Source organism: Hemiscyllium ocellatum, chromosome 24, assembly GCF_020745735.1.
Source record: "Hemiscyllium ocellatum isolate sHemOce1 chromosome 24, sHemOce1.pat.X.cur, whole genome shotgun sequence".
NCBI lineage: Eukaryota > Metazoa > Chordata > Chondrichthyes > Orectolobiformes > Hemiscylliidae > Hemiscyllium > Hemiscyllium ocellatum.
In genome coordinates, this window is record NC_083424.1 from 31,584,734 (window position 1) to 31,597,153 (window position 12,420).

A 12,420-nucleotide genomic window follows, 5' to 3' on the forward strand; every position below is an offset into this window, starting at 1 on the left:
TGGTAGATGCCTGTGGTTTTTTCTGAGCCAGGGCACAACAGGCCTTTTGGGAGGCAATATTGCACTTTTCTTCATAGCTCAAATAATGAGGTCAATGCAGAGTGCCCTTAAATAGCTGCATCATGACCGATGCTTGGGGAACAAGCATTACATGAACCTAAGTCGATTATCACAGTTGAGTTAAACCTTGATGGAGTGATATTTTTGCGCTTCATGAATGCACTGAATATAGGATCCAAAATGGCCACAAGTACATTCAGTAATGTTTTGCACATGTAAAACCTTTTCATTTGGAAAAACTGAAGTATAATCTATCATGCAGTTGTTGGTTGTCCAAAGGGAGCGATGTAATTGCTTTTTCCAGCAAAACAAGGCATCAGTCAGCTGCTCATTACATCTGTATCTGGCTGATTGACTGATGTCCCTGTGGCAGTCTGAAATGAGCCTCAGGCATAAATATTGAATGCTGTGATAACCTTAGCAGTCAATGTCAGAATTTGGCTGGAGATCAGGATAGCAGGTAGGGAAATCCATCATCCAGATGATAAGAAAGTCTTTATCTTTGAAATATTTATTTATGAGATATAGTTGGTCATTTCCAATGTAGTCGATTGACAGTTAAGTTGAAATGTGCATCCAAGCAGCAACTGATATTTTTGCAATTACACCTGACATAAGCAACAGAGAAATGATGTGGGGCTACTTTAGAAATGTCAGATCAGAAAACAGGAGAAGGTTATTAACCTTTCAATTTTGTTCAACCATTCAATAAGATTACATTGATCTGCAATCTCACCTCTTATATCCTTCCTTTGCACCATTGCCATCAATAACTTTGGCTAACAACAACTCGCAACAAAAACTGAAAGTGCTGGAGAAACCCAACAGGAATGGAGTTAATCCTTTGAATCCAAAATGTCTTTATTTCTGGAACTGAAGAGAGGCAGGAAAATTAATTTTTTTAATGCTGTAAGCAAAGGGATAGAAGGAGCAAGTAGAAAATGGTAAGAGTGCCTGGATCACAAGTCAAAGAGTGTACTGATGGTGGTACAGTGGCAAATATAGATCCAGAATAGCGTTCAAAGGTATGTGTGAATAATAGAAAATAGGTCAACTCTGCTGAGAGTAAACCCATGTAGAGAAACACTTCATCCACCTTGTACTAAATGCCAATATTCTGTCTAATCACTTACTATACTTGCATGCTAACATTTTGTGGTTCATATACAAGGCCACCCAGACACCTTTGTACTGCAGCATCCTGCAGTCTCCAACCAATCAAATGATACTCTGCTTTTCTATTCTTCCCGCCAAAGAAGACAATCTCACATTTTCCCACATGATTGTCATTTGCTTCCATTTTTGCCAACTTACCCAGTATCCCTTTGCAGATTCTGTTTGCATGCCATGCATTCCTATTTAATCTTCTATAATGAGCAAATGTGCCAACAATATTGCACAAGACTTTCTCAAGTCCCTTAACGATGTGATGTATTGTAGAAAAATCAAGTGCAATGTCCAGTGAGGCACTTATTGAGGCCAAAAATATTGACGGTAAAATGTTTGCATTGTCCCACCAAGACCTGGACGTCAAGATGGGACTTTTGCTACTTGACGGTAAGATGCCCATTAATTATTGGAATTATTGCTCATTATTATTCAATCTTGCCTCATTAATATACAGTCTCTCAATTCCCCTATCTGCCAGCTAGAGAGTAGATGCCAAGAATGTTTGTAATGAAAGTCAGACCAAGTACCTAGCAACTCCAGATCGCCACTTGGTCCTCTGGACCTCCAACCTGAACCCCAGCAGCACAGTCTCCATAGGAAGAAGTCAAGCACATGTCACTTTCAGATGTTCGCATCTGACATGGACCAGCCTCTCCATATCATCTTGGCAGATCTCTGATCCACTTACAGTACATTCTATATTTCAGTGGTGTATTTGGAGGGCTACTACCCCCTCTCATTGCAATGCTTCTGTTAGGGCACATTGTTCACATGGACAGACACATAACTGATGGATTGAATTAACTCCACCTCAGAGTTTGGAAACAGTAAAGACTGCAAATGCTGGAGGTCAGAGTCAATAGATGACTCCTTCTCTTAGCACTCACTCACTCTGCTGCTATCTGGGTGCTCACTGCAGCACTGCCTTGCCTTTCCATGTTGCACTTTGGTCCAACAGCCAGTCATTAAGGGATCGCAATACTTCTTTCTTGTCTTGCTGTTTAGTGCAGATACAAAGCCAGGAAGCCTGTCAGCACTCATCAATCAAGAGGTGAACATGCTCCTGTGTGTCACATACTCCAACCTGCACCATTGCATCAAACACACTGCAAGTAAACGGCCATTTCTCACAGTGTAAGGAGAGTAATCCATGGTCAAGTCCAGTGAGACATCTTATAGACAGGTGTTCCTGGCACAGTAAGTCACAGCAGCCTCAGATATCATTCCAAGGGATTGGGCACAGTCAGTCAGCCTCTCAGGGTGATCAAAGTCAGAAGATCCAAGACTGTGCAGTCCAGAGAATGGGTGACAGTCAGCCCTGTAGGTTGAGAATAACCAATCCAAGGAGTCAAGGAAACAGCCTGAGAGTGTGCTGATATCAATCTGGGGTCTAGTCACTGTTCTTTGGGGGATATCCAACTAAGCTATTCAAAGAAGCAAACCACAGTCAGTCTCTGGTTGTTGGTGGTGATTGAACAGATAAAAAAAAATGTCTGGTCCTCTTTAAATGTTGATCACCTGTCAGCACATAACCTGAACCATGGAATGGCTACTTTATGTAGCCTGCTTGAATACAAATCAAATTCACAGATGAACAAATTTTAGGCAAAGTTGTGTGTATGCCCATTTATGATGTATATAATTTCCATACACATATTGTTGCCTCTTTCGTCTGACTGGAATTTGTTCAATGCCCACATTCTGGAATATATTTCCAAAGTGCAGCCACTACCATGATTTTAGGCCAGATCCTGCTTCCCAACAAGATTTACAGGTTTCAAAATAATCCATTTTATTTGTGGATGGGAAGGTAATGGGGCATGGTGAGTTCCATTGACTTAAGGATTTTACTTTGGCAGAGAAAGACCATTAGCACTCAGGAATAGAAGCCGCTCCTGTCTCACTTGCAGTGCCAGTAGCAGTACTCCCAGATTTTAGCAGAGTACAGTAATCCCAGCTAGAGTCAAAACAATCACCTCAGAGCCAGTGGGTTCAGTCCATTCCCCACAGCATCCGTCTTCATGGCATCTGAGTGACACAGTCAAGTGACAGGTAAATTTAACACTTCTCTCACAGTGAAATCTCACAGCCAACGGACAGTCAGGAGTCTCATCCTGTCAATCTACATCAGGGTCAAACCAAAGTCCTTTCGATAAAGACTAGCATCCATCTCTCAGCATAGAAGATGGGGCAGGCTTTTATTTTGGAAAGGAGCTTCAGAACAAAAACAGCTGCTTAAAGAAATGTGCTTCTTATAGAGAGTACAAAATAAGTTTCAAAATCATTTTTTTCCCCACTTATTGAACACATTGAGATCATTAGGAGAATTTTACTCACAAGAATACAATGGTGCATTGCTCACAGCTGCCTGATATTACAGGAAAAGCTATTTCAATAAGTTTCAAGTTTTTTTCTTCTTTCAACAGAAGGAACAACAACACTCAAACTTCCTTTTCTGACGCGTGACCAACAAAAGCCTGTTCTCTGAAATTTCCTAATCTACAAAGAAAGTGTTAAATTTCATGATTCTCTGCATTTTAGTGTTATCTTCCACGTGCCAATAAAGGGGCAAAAGCAAACTACCCCACTCCCACCCCAAACAAATCTCAGTTTTGTGGAAATCATTCACCACTGGCTGAAGTTTACAAACTGTTTGGGGATGAGCTAGGAAGCCATCTTTCCATTGGCAGGCCAATTTGCCAGTGGCTGGAACATTGGCAGTTTATGGTGTGGTATATTGGTGAAACCATGCAGATGCTATGACAACAGATGAATGGACACTGCACAACAATCACCCACACAGGAATGTTCCCTCCCAGCTGGGGAATACTTCAGCAGTCAAGGACATTCAGTTTCCGATCTTCAGGTAAGCATCCACCTAAGTGGCCTTTCAGATACACAGCAACGCAGAATCTTCGAGGGGAAACTGATAGCCAAGTTCCGTTCCATTTCCATCTAGAAGGACAAGGGTAGCAGATACATGGGAACATCATACCATGAAGACAGCCAGAATGGTGATTTGGGTTCATGACATGCTCCATATAACCCCACCATACTGTTCTGTATCTGTGCAATCCTCTGTCCTGTCCTGTTCTGACACTGTCACTCTGATAACTTGTTATGATAGCTCTACCTTAATCAGTTTGTACAGTTTTAGATGACTTGTTACATTGATTAGACCATCCGAATGTGAGCTTTATACCTATCATGTTACTCCAGGCACTTGGTTGTCTCCAGAACCACTTTATTTTAAATTGCTTGAAATTATCTTTTTGCCTCAATTAATTGGATGATGGTTCACCCCTTTACTTGCTATTCAGCTGTTGACACTTTACCCACACTGTATGACACTTTTGATCACCTGCATAGACTTATTATTCAGCCTGTTGACACTCTACTCACATCGTTTATATGATCTTTTGATCTTTCTGCCTATAAATTTTGTGTTTGTGTGTCTCACTTCACACACCTGATGAAGGAGCAGTGCTCCCTAAGCTTGTGGTTTCGGATAACCCTGTTGGACTATAACCTGTTGTCATGTGACTTCTGACCTTTGGAGGTGGATAAGGTCTCTGTAACTTTCATGATCTGAAGTTTTGTTTGAAATCCACTGTTCTTTAATCTATATAAAAACTGACTGCAGTTATTAGTGATTGCTAACAAAATCTCTGCAGGACTGCTTTGATTGACAGGGTGGCTGATATGACATTTGCTCAAGCATTTTCAATAGAGTTATTTGTTGATATCACCCACATTGTCAATGACTGACTGCATTCCAATCCCTACAGTCATCTCAGCACAGTGTTTTAAGTTCACTGTTGGACTGACAGTTTAAAAAGGCTATTAAAAGATTAATTTATTAAAAATATTCATTGTGGGATGTGGGCATCGCTGGCTGGCCAGCATTTATTGCCCATTCCTGGTTTTCCTTGAGGAGTGCTGGTGAGCTACCCTCATGAATCGCTGCAGGCCATGTGCTTCAGATAGACCCAGAATGCCCTTTGGAAAGACATTCCAGGATTTGGACCCATTGACAGTGAAAGAATGGCAATATATTAGTAAGTCAGGATGGTGAGTGGTTTGGAGGGAATCTTGCAGGTGGTGGCGTTCCCATGTATTTGTTACCCTTGTCCTCCTCGATGGAAATGGTCATGGGTCTGGACGGTAGTATATAAGGGTATTTGGCAAATTTCTGCAGTGTGTCTTGTAGTTAGTACACATTACTGCTACTGAATGTCAGTGATTGATGGAGGAGCTACTTGTGGAAGTGATGCCAATCAAGTGTTCTGCTTGTCTTGGATGGTTGAGATTAGAGTGGTACTGGAAGAGCACAGCAGGTCAGGCAGCATCCAGGGACAGGAAAATCGACGTTTCGGGCAAAGGCCATTCATCAGGAAGGGTCCAGGATGGTGTCAAACATCTTGAGTGTTGTTGGAGCTGAACCCATCCAGGCATTCCATCACATTCCTGACGTGTGCCCTGTAGATGGTGGACAGGCTTTGGAGAGTCAGGAGGTGAGTTACTCACTGCAGTTTTCCCAGTCTCTGATCTGCTCTTGAAGCCACTGTGTTTATGTGATGAATCCAGTTAAATTTCTGGTTAATGGTAATCCCCATGACGTTGGTAGTGGGGAATTCAGGAGTGGTAACACAATTGAATGTCAAGCAGCTGTAATTAAATTGTCTCTTTTTGGGGATGATTGTTGCCAGGCATTTGTGTGGCACAAATGTGAGTTATCACTTGTCAGCCCAAGGATATTGTCCAGATCTTGTTGCATTTGATCATGAACTGCTTCAGTATCGCGAATGGTGCTGAACATTGTGCATTCATCAGCAAACATTTCCACTTCTGACCTAATGATGGAGGGAAGGTCATTGATGAAGCAGCTGAAGATGGTTGGGCCCCAGACACTACCTTGAGCAACTCCTGCAGAGATGTCCTGGAGCTGAGAAGACTGACCCTCCAACATCCACAATATTCCTGCCATGTCTCAGGTATGACTCCAACCCATGAAGAGTTTTCCCCTGACACCCTTTGATTCTAGTTTTGCTTGGGCTCCTTGATACCACATTTGGTCAAATGTAGCCTTGATGTCAAGAGCTATCGCTCTCATCTCACCTGTGGAATTCAGCTCTTTTGCCCGTGTTTGTACCAAAGCTGAGTGGCCCTGGCGGAATCCAACCTAGGCATCACTGAGCAGGTTATTGCTAAGCAAGTGCTGTTTGATTACACTGTTGATGACATCTTCCATCACTTTACTGATGATCAAGAGTAAGCTGAAGTCTTTTCAGGGCCCATAGTTTTTGGAGCATCAACTGTCTCCAATTGTTTCTTGATATCAGATGGAGTGAATTGAATTGCCTGAAGACTGGTATCTGTGATGCTGGGGACCACTAGAGGAGGCCAAGATGGATCATCCACTTGGCACTTATGACTGAAGATTGCTGTGAATGCTTCAGCTTATCTTTTGCACTGATGTGCTGAGCCCTTCCATCATTGAAGATGGGGATATTTGTGGAGTCTCCTCCACCACTGAGTTGTGTAATTGTACACCACCATTCATGACTGGATGTGGCAGGACTGCAGAGATTAGAGATGATCCTTTGGTTATGGGATCGCTGGTTGATCGTTGGTTGTGGTATATTCAGAAGTTTTTTTTGTAATAAATTAGCAAGCTGAGGTGACTTCGAAGTTTTAATGTCTTCATGAATGGGAGTATTTTTCACAGTAGAGTCTGTATGATGAGAGTTTTCTTAAATTTTTAGAAATTTATTAATTTCATTTCTATATGGCTCCTGGGTTTGAACCATGGCATTGATGTGAAGAGTTGGTGGAGGGATAAGGGAGTGAGAGCGGTGATGGCTAGTGAGTCTAAAACCTTCAAAAACCAAGTTCAAAGGCAGTAGCCCACCTCCATGACATCAGAACAACAGTGTTAGTGTTAGTGTTCACATTAGTGTTCACAGACCAAAGTATCCCTCCCCACATTATGAAACAAAAAAGCATCGCGTGGGTTAAACCAAGGCAGAGTCACCAAGTTAGGAAATTCCCCAATTGGAACTACCTGCCTCAGTAGCCAAAATTGGGCAGTGTTGACTGAATAGTTAAATTGGATGTTAAAGGGCTTCTTAAATGATCCAACGATTTATAATTTGCAGGGGTCAGTGCCTTATTGTCATCCGTTGAGTGTGCTATGATACACAAATATGATGGCCTTAAATTATCTTAACTAGTTGGTTAAAATCCCCATAGTTACATAAAAAAACACTATGGAGGCTGAAATTCTTTGGGACAGTGCTTTCAGTGGAAGCCCTGTGAAATTTTAATCCTTTATCCTTTGTCTAAATACTGAAATGGGATAGTAAACATAAGTTAAATGCAGAGCTGAACAGAGACATTGCTCTGTGAACCAAACCAGATTCCTTATGTAGGTTTTATTTTAGAGATGCACTTTTAATCTTCTCTTTCTAGCTACTTGTGTGTCAAATGCAGTCCACAGCTGGAGTGAATAAGACGCTCCAAAGTTTCCTGCATTTTTCTAGTTGTGAGGGACACAAGACAGTATTTTCATGAATGTTCACACCCTTGAGGTAGGGAATTGCTCTGCCTTTACTTTAAGAGGAGATAAGAAGCTTAATGCACAAGCACTCTTTCTGTAAGGCCAGGATCTCCAAATTGCTGCTGGTCTAAAGTGTTGTTGCATGACTTGCCAATCTTCAAACCAGCAAATGATCACAAAATAGCAGCATGCCAGGCTATATAACAAGCTAAATGGAAAACTTCAATCGTCATTGCTGCTGTGATTAAAACATATCAAAGTCATTTGCAATATTTAAAAAACTCTAATTTAAAATGTCTTCAAAGCTACGCTTTGCAAACTTGGCTGTTGAAATGCACACCAAAGATTTCCTGTCACTTGGAATTAGGACACAAGATGAAACATCTCATTCCGATTCTTCCCCAACTAAGTGATTAATTGTATTTACATCAAGATCACACAAAGGGGGACAGAGGTGGAGACTGCTTTCTGCACTGTTGTATTAGCAGAACTGAACAGGAGAATCATGGGAGTTACCTTCAACACATTTTGATCTGCTGATTTACAGGCCACAAACTCAGACACATCCGTCACAGTGCTGTCCTCTTCCACCACAATGACTTTCACAGGTACTGCCAGGGTCTTGCCAGTTAGAATTGCAGTATTGAGAATTTCAGTGTTCTGCAAATAAAAGAATTTCTCGGGTTAATATCTTTCAGGAAATGTAGAGCCTTGTGCATCACTTCAAAAACATCCTTTGATCTGCTGAACTGAGCAGTTAAATATTGACTTGTTAGGCAGCACCAATGTACATTTAGAAGACTCTTTTAAGTCCACACACAGAAAGAGGCATCTTACACGAGCACATTCCAGATTGCCTTGCATGGTTCAAACTAGGTCATGGAATTATGCAATGTCACATAACATACCGACATGCTACAAGGCTGCAACCATCTAAGATGGTTGTTGACCTGAGCACATGAACCACACCTTTTCAAATATATCTAAAATCTGCTTTCAAGAAAAGGCTGTACGGAACAGTGTGTTTCTGAGCATCAACTCCTGGGAGCTATTGGCAAGAATGAAAGACAGGGGGGCTTGGTTGGATGAGGCCTTCTCTGAGCATTGGGGTGAGTACCACCCTTTGTATTTCTGTGTTTGCTTTTCCACGCAATCAAAACCCTTTCTGTTCTCTCATTAGAGGTTCCACTGCATTTTGAAAATAATACTGAAGAGATTACCTGGCCTTAATCACTTTGGCTTTCATGGGAGCTTTCTGCGCTCAAATTAGTTGCAATATTTCCTATAAAAAGGAGGTACATGAATGCAACTCTCTTTTTGTTCATGTTTTTCTTCACACCCATAGCTTAGCATCATAGATGAGGCCAGCTTGTCAGGTGTGACTCTATCTCAAATATATTATTGCTAACATGTTAAAGAACGTGCTTCCATTCCCTCTGGGAAACCAAATACTCAAAGTGGCTGAGCCAAGTGATCCGCCTCAGTCAGTCTCCTCCAGGCACCACCCTTTCTTTTGCAATAGCAAAACCTTATCTATCCTGGGGCAGGGTTATAGCTGCAGAAGGTGAAGCACAGAGTATGTGAGTAAGAGTAGGTCCAGATGGAATACTGTAACCTGCTGACTGACAACTAGCTCAAGGGCTCCTTCAGTTCCTGGAGTTTGGACATTGCAAAATACAGTTTCAAAACTTAGTATTACCAACCATTCAACGAGGTGCAAACACCTGCACAGTTTGAAGGGAGCATGTGCAGGAATTCACCAGTGCAGTGCTGCATTTCTCCATGACCAAGTTGCAGATCACCACAAAAGGCCTGGCCATTCTCAGGTACTTTGCAGATGATCCTTCTTTAGCCAACACCTGAAACTCAGGCATAGCTTCGCTATCAAGTGGTATGACCAGGGTCAATGTAACAGAATTGTCTGAATTCTCCATCCTGGTGACAAGGAAATGCAGCAGAGATTCAACATTGTGGCCACTGCTGATTGACTTTCAGATGGATTCTTACCCAAGTTGAGTCAACGGCATGCAGCTGAAAATGTGTTGCTGGTTAAAGCACAGCAGGTCAGGCAGCATCCAAAGAACAGGAAATTTGACGTTTCGGGCCAGAGCCCTTCATCAGGGTTCTGGCTCGAAACATCGAACTTCCTGTTCTTTGGATGCTGCCTGACCTGCTGTGCTTTAACCAGCAACACATTTTCAGCTCTGATCTCCAGCATCTGCAGACCTCACTTTTTACTCAACGGCATGCAGCCAGGGGAAGGGAGGAGCTCTGACCAAAGGGAAAGCCTCTCTGTAAGATCTCTATTGTCAATGCGACCTGCTCAAATGATGAGTGATATGTCACAAAAGACACAGGCAGTTATGGAAAAACATTGAATTAGTGTGATTAAACATTTGGATGGATTGAACCCAGTATGTAAAATCATTCAGTGGAATTTTCCCATTTTTGGTGTTTGGGTGTTGAAAAAGAAGTTCCAGAGTCCTTTCATTTACCACTCTAGAGATCCACAATTCTTCAAATTTAAGTCCACAAGAATTGTTAAATATGAAGCCTTCGAAGCAACTGAAACAGAAACCTTTTCATCCTGCATGTCGTACATTGAAATAATTTAAAATTTGATTCATATCAATTCATCAAATTGTCCTTTATTTAGGATTTAAACTATTAAGGTGTGGGGACAGGGGGTGGGATCCAGGGAGATAGTGAGGAAAAAGATCACTCTGAGATTGGTACAGATGATAAAAAAAAGCAAGTCAACCATTCAGGGCGGTCTGGGACAAAGCAGAGAACAGGGTAGAACTGATAAATTAAACTGCATTTATTTCAATGCAAGAAGCCTAACAGGGAAGGCAGATAAACTCAGGGCATGGTTAGGAACATGGGACTGGGATATCATAGCAATTACAGAAACATGGCTCAGGGATGGGCAGGACTGGCAGCATAATGTTCCAGGATACAAATGCTATAGGAAGGACAGAAAGGGAGGCAAGAAAGGAGGGTGAGTGGCGTTTTTGATAAGGGATAGCATTACAGCTGTGCAGAGGGAAGATATTCCTGGAAATACATCCAGGGAATTTATTTGGGTTGAACCGAGAAATAAGAAAGGGATGATCACCTTATTGGGATTGTATTATAGACCACCCTAATAGTCAGAGGGTTATCTGTAAGAATAAAAGGGTGGTTATGAGTAGGGGATTTTAACTTTCCAAACATAGACTGGGACTGCCATAGTGTTAAGGGTTTAGATGGAGAGGAATTTATGAAGTGTGTACAAGACAATTTTCTGATTCAATATGTGGATGTACCAACTAGAGAAGGTGCAAAACTTGACCTATTCTTGGGGAAATAAGGCAGGGCACGTAACTGAGGTGTCAGTGGGGAGCACTTTGAAACCAGTGACCATGGGCGGCATGGCGGCTCAGCGGTTAGCACAGCTACCTCACAGCACCAGGGTCCCAGGTTCGATTCCAGTCTCGAACAACTGTCTGTGTGGAGATTGCACATTCCCCACGTGTCTGTGTGGGAGTCCGGTTTCCTCCCTCAGTCCAAGATGTGCAGGTCAGGTGAACTGGCCATGCTAAATTGCCCATAGTGTTAGGTGCATTAGTGAGAGGGAAATGGGTCTGGGTGGGTTACTCTTCAAAGGGTCGGTGTGCACTGGTTGGGCAAAAGGGCCTGTTTCCACACTATAGGGAATCAAATCACTATACCATAATTCTATTAGTTTTTAAATTGTGATGAAAAGGGAGAGACCAGATCTAAAAGTTGAAGTTCTAAATTGGAAGAAAGCTAATTTCGACAGTTTTAGGTCAGAACTTTCAAAAGCTGATTGGGGTCAGATGTTCACAGTTAAAGGGATGGCTGAAAAATGGGAAGCCTTCAGAAATGAGATAATGAGAATCCAGAGAAAGTATGTTCCTGTCAGGGTGAAAGGGAAGGCTCGTAAGTATAGGGAATGTTGGATGACTAAAGAAATTGAGGGTTTGGTTAAGAAAAAGAAGGAAGCATATGTCAGGTATAGACAGGATAGATCGAATGAATCCTTAGAAGAGTATAAAGGCAGTAGGAGTATACTTAAGAGGGAAATCAGGAGGGCAAAAAGGGGACATGAGGTAGCTTCGGCAAATAGCGTTAAGGAGAATCCAAAGGGTTTTTACAAAAACATTAAAGATAAAGGGGTAACTATGGAGAGAATAGGGGCCTTCAAAGATCAGCAAGGCAGCCTTTGTGTGGAGCCACAGAAAATGGGGGAGATACTAAATGAATATTTTGCATCAGTGTTTACTGATGACATCAAAGATATAGAATGTAGTGAAACAGATGGTGACATCTTGAAAAATTATAGAGGAGGATGTCTTGAAACACATAAAAGTGGATAAATCCCAAGACCTGATCACCCTAGAACACTGTGGGAGCTAGGGAAATGATTGCTGGGCCCCTTGCTGAGATATTTGTATCATCGATAGTCACAGGTGAGGTACCGGAAGACTGGAGATTCACTATTAACAGATTACAGATTACTTACAGTGTGGAAACAGGCCCTTTGGCCCAACAAGTCCACGCCTACCCGCCGAAGCGCAACCCACCCATACCCCTACATTTACCCCTTACCTAACACTACGGGCAAT

General features: G+C 42.1%; 1 protein-coding gene across 3 annotated transcripts in view; it reads right to left on the reverse strand.

Moving 5' to 3' along the window:
• si:dkeyp-14d3.1 (transmembrane protein 132C) overlaps positions 1-12,420 on the reverse strand; it is a 1,122,524-nt gene that overhangs the window by 206,215 nt on the left and 903,889 nt on the right. For all 3 annotated transcript variants that reach the window (XM_060843670.1, XM_060843671.1, XM_060843672.1), the window contains one exon: positions 8,306-8,449. In XM_060843670.1, coding sequence (XP_060699653.1) covers positions 8,306-8,449 — 144 coding nt within the window. The remainder of the gene's footprint in view (positions 1-8,305; positions 8,450-12,420) is intronic.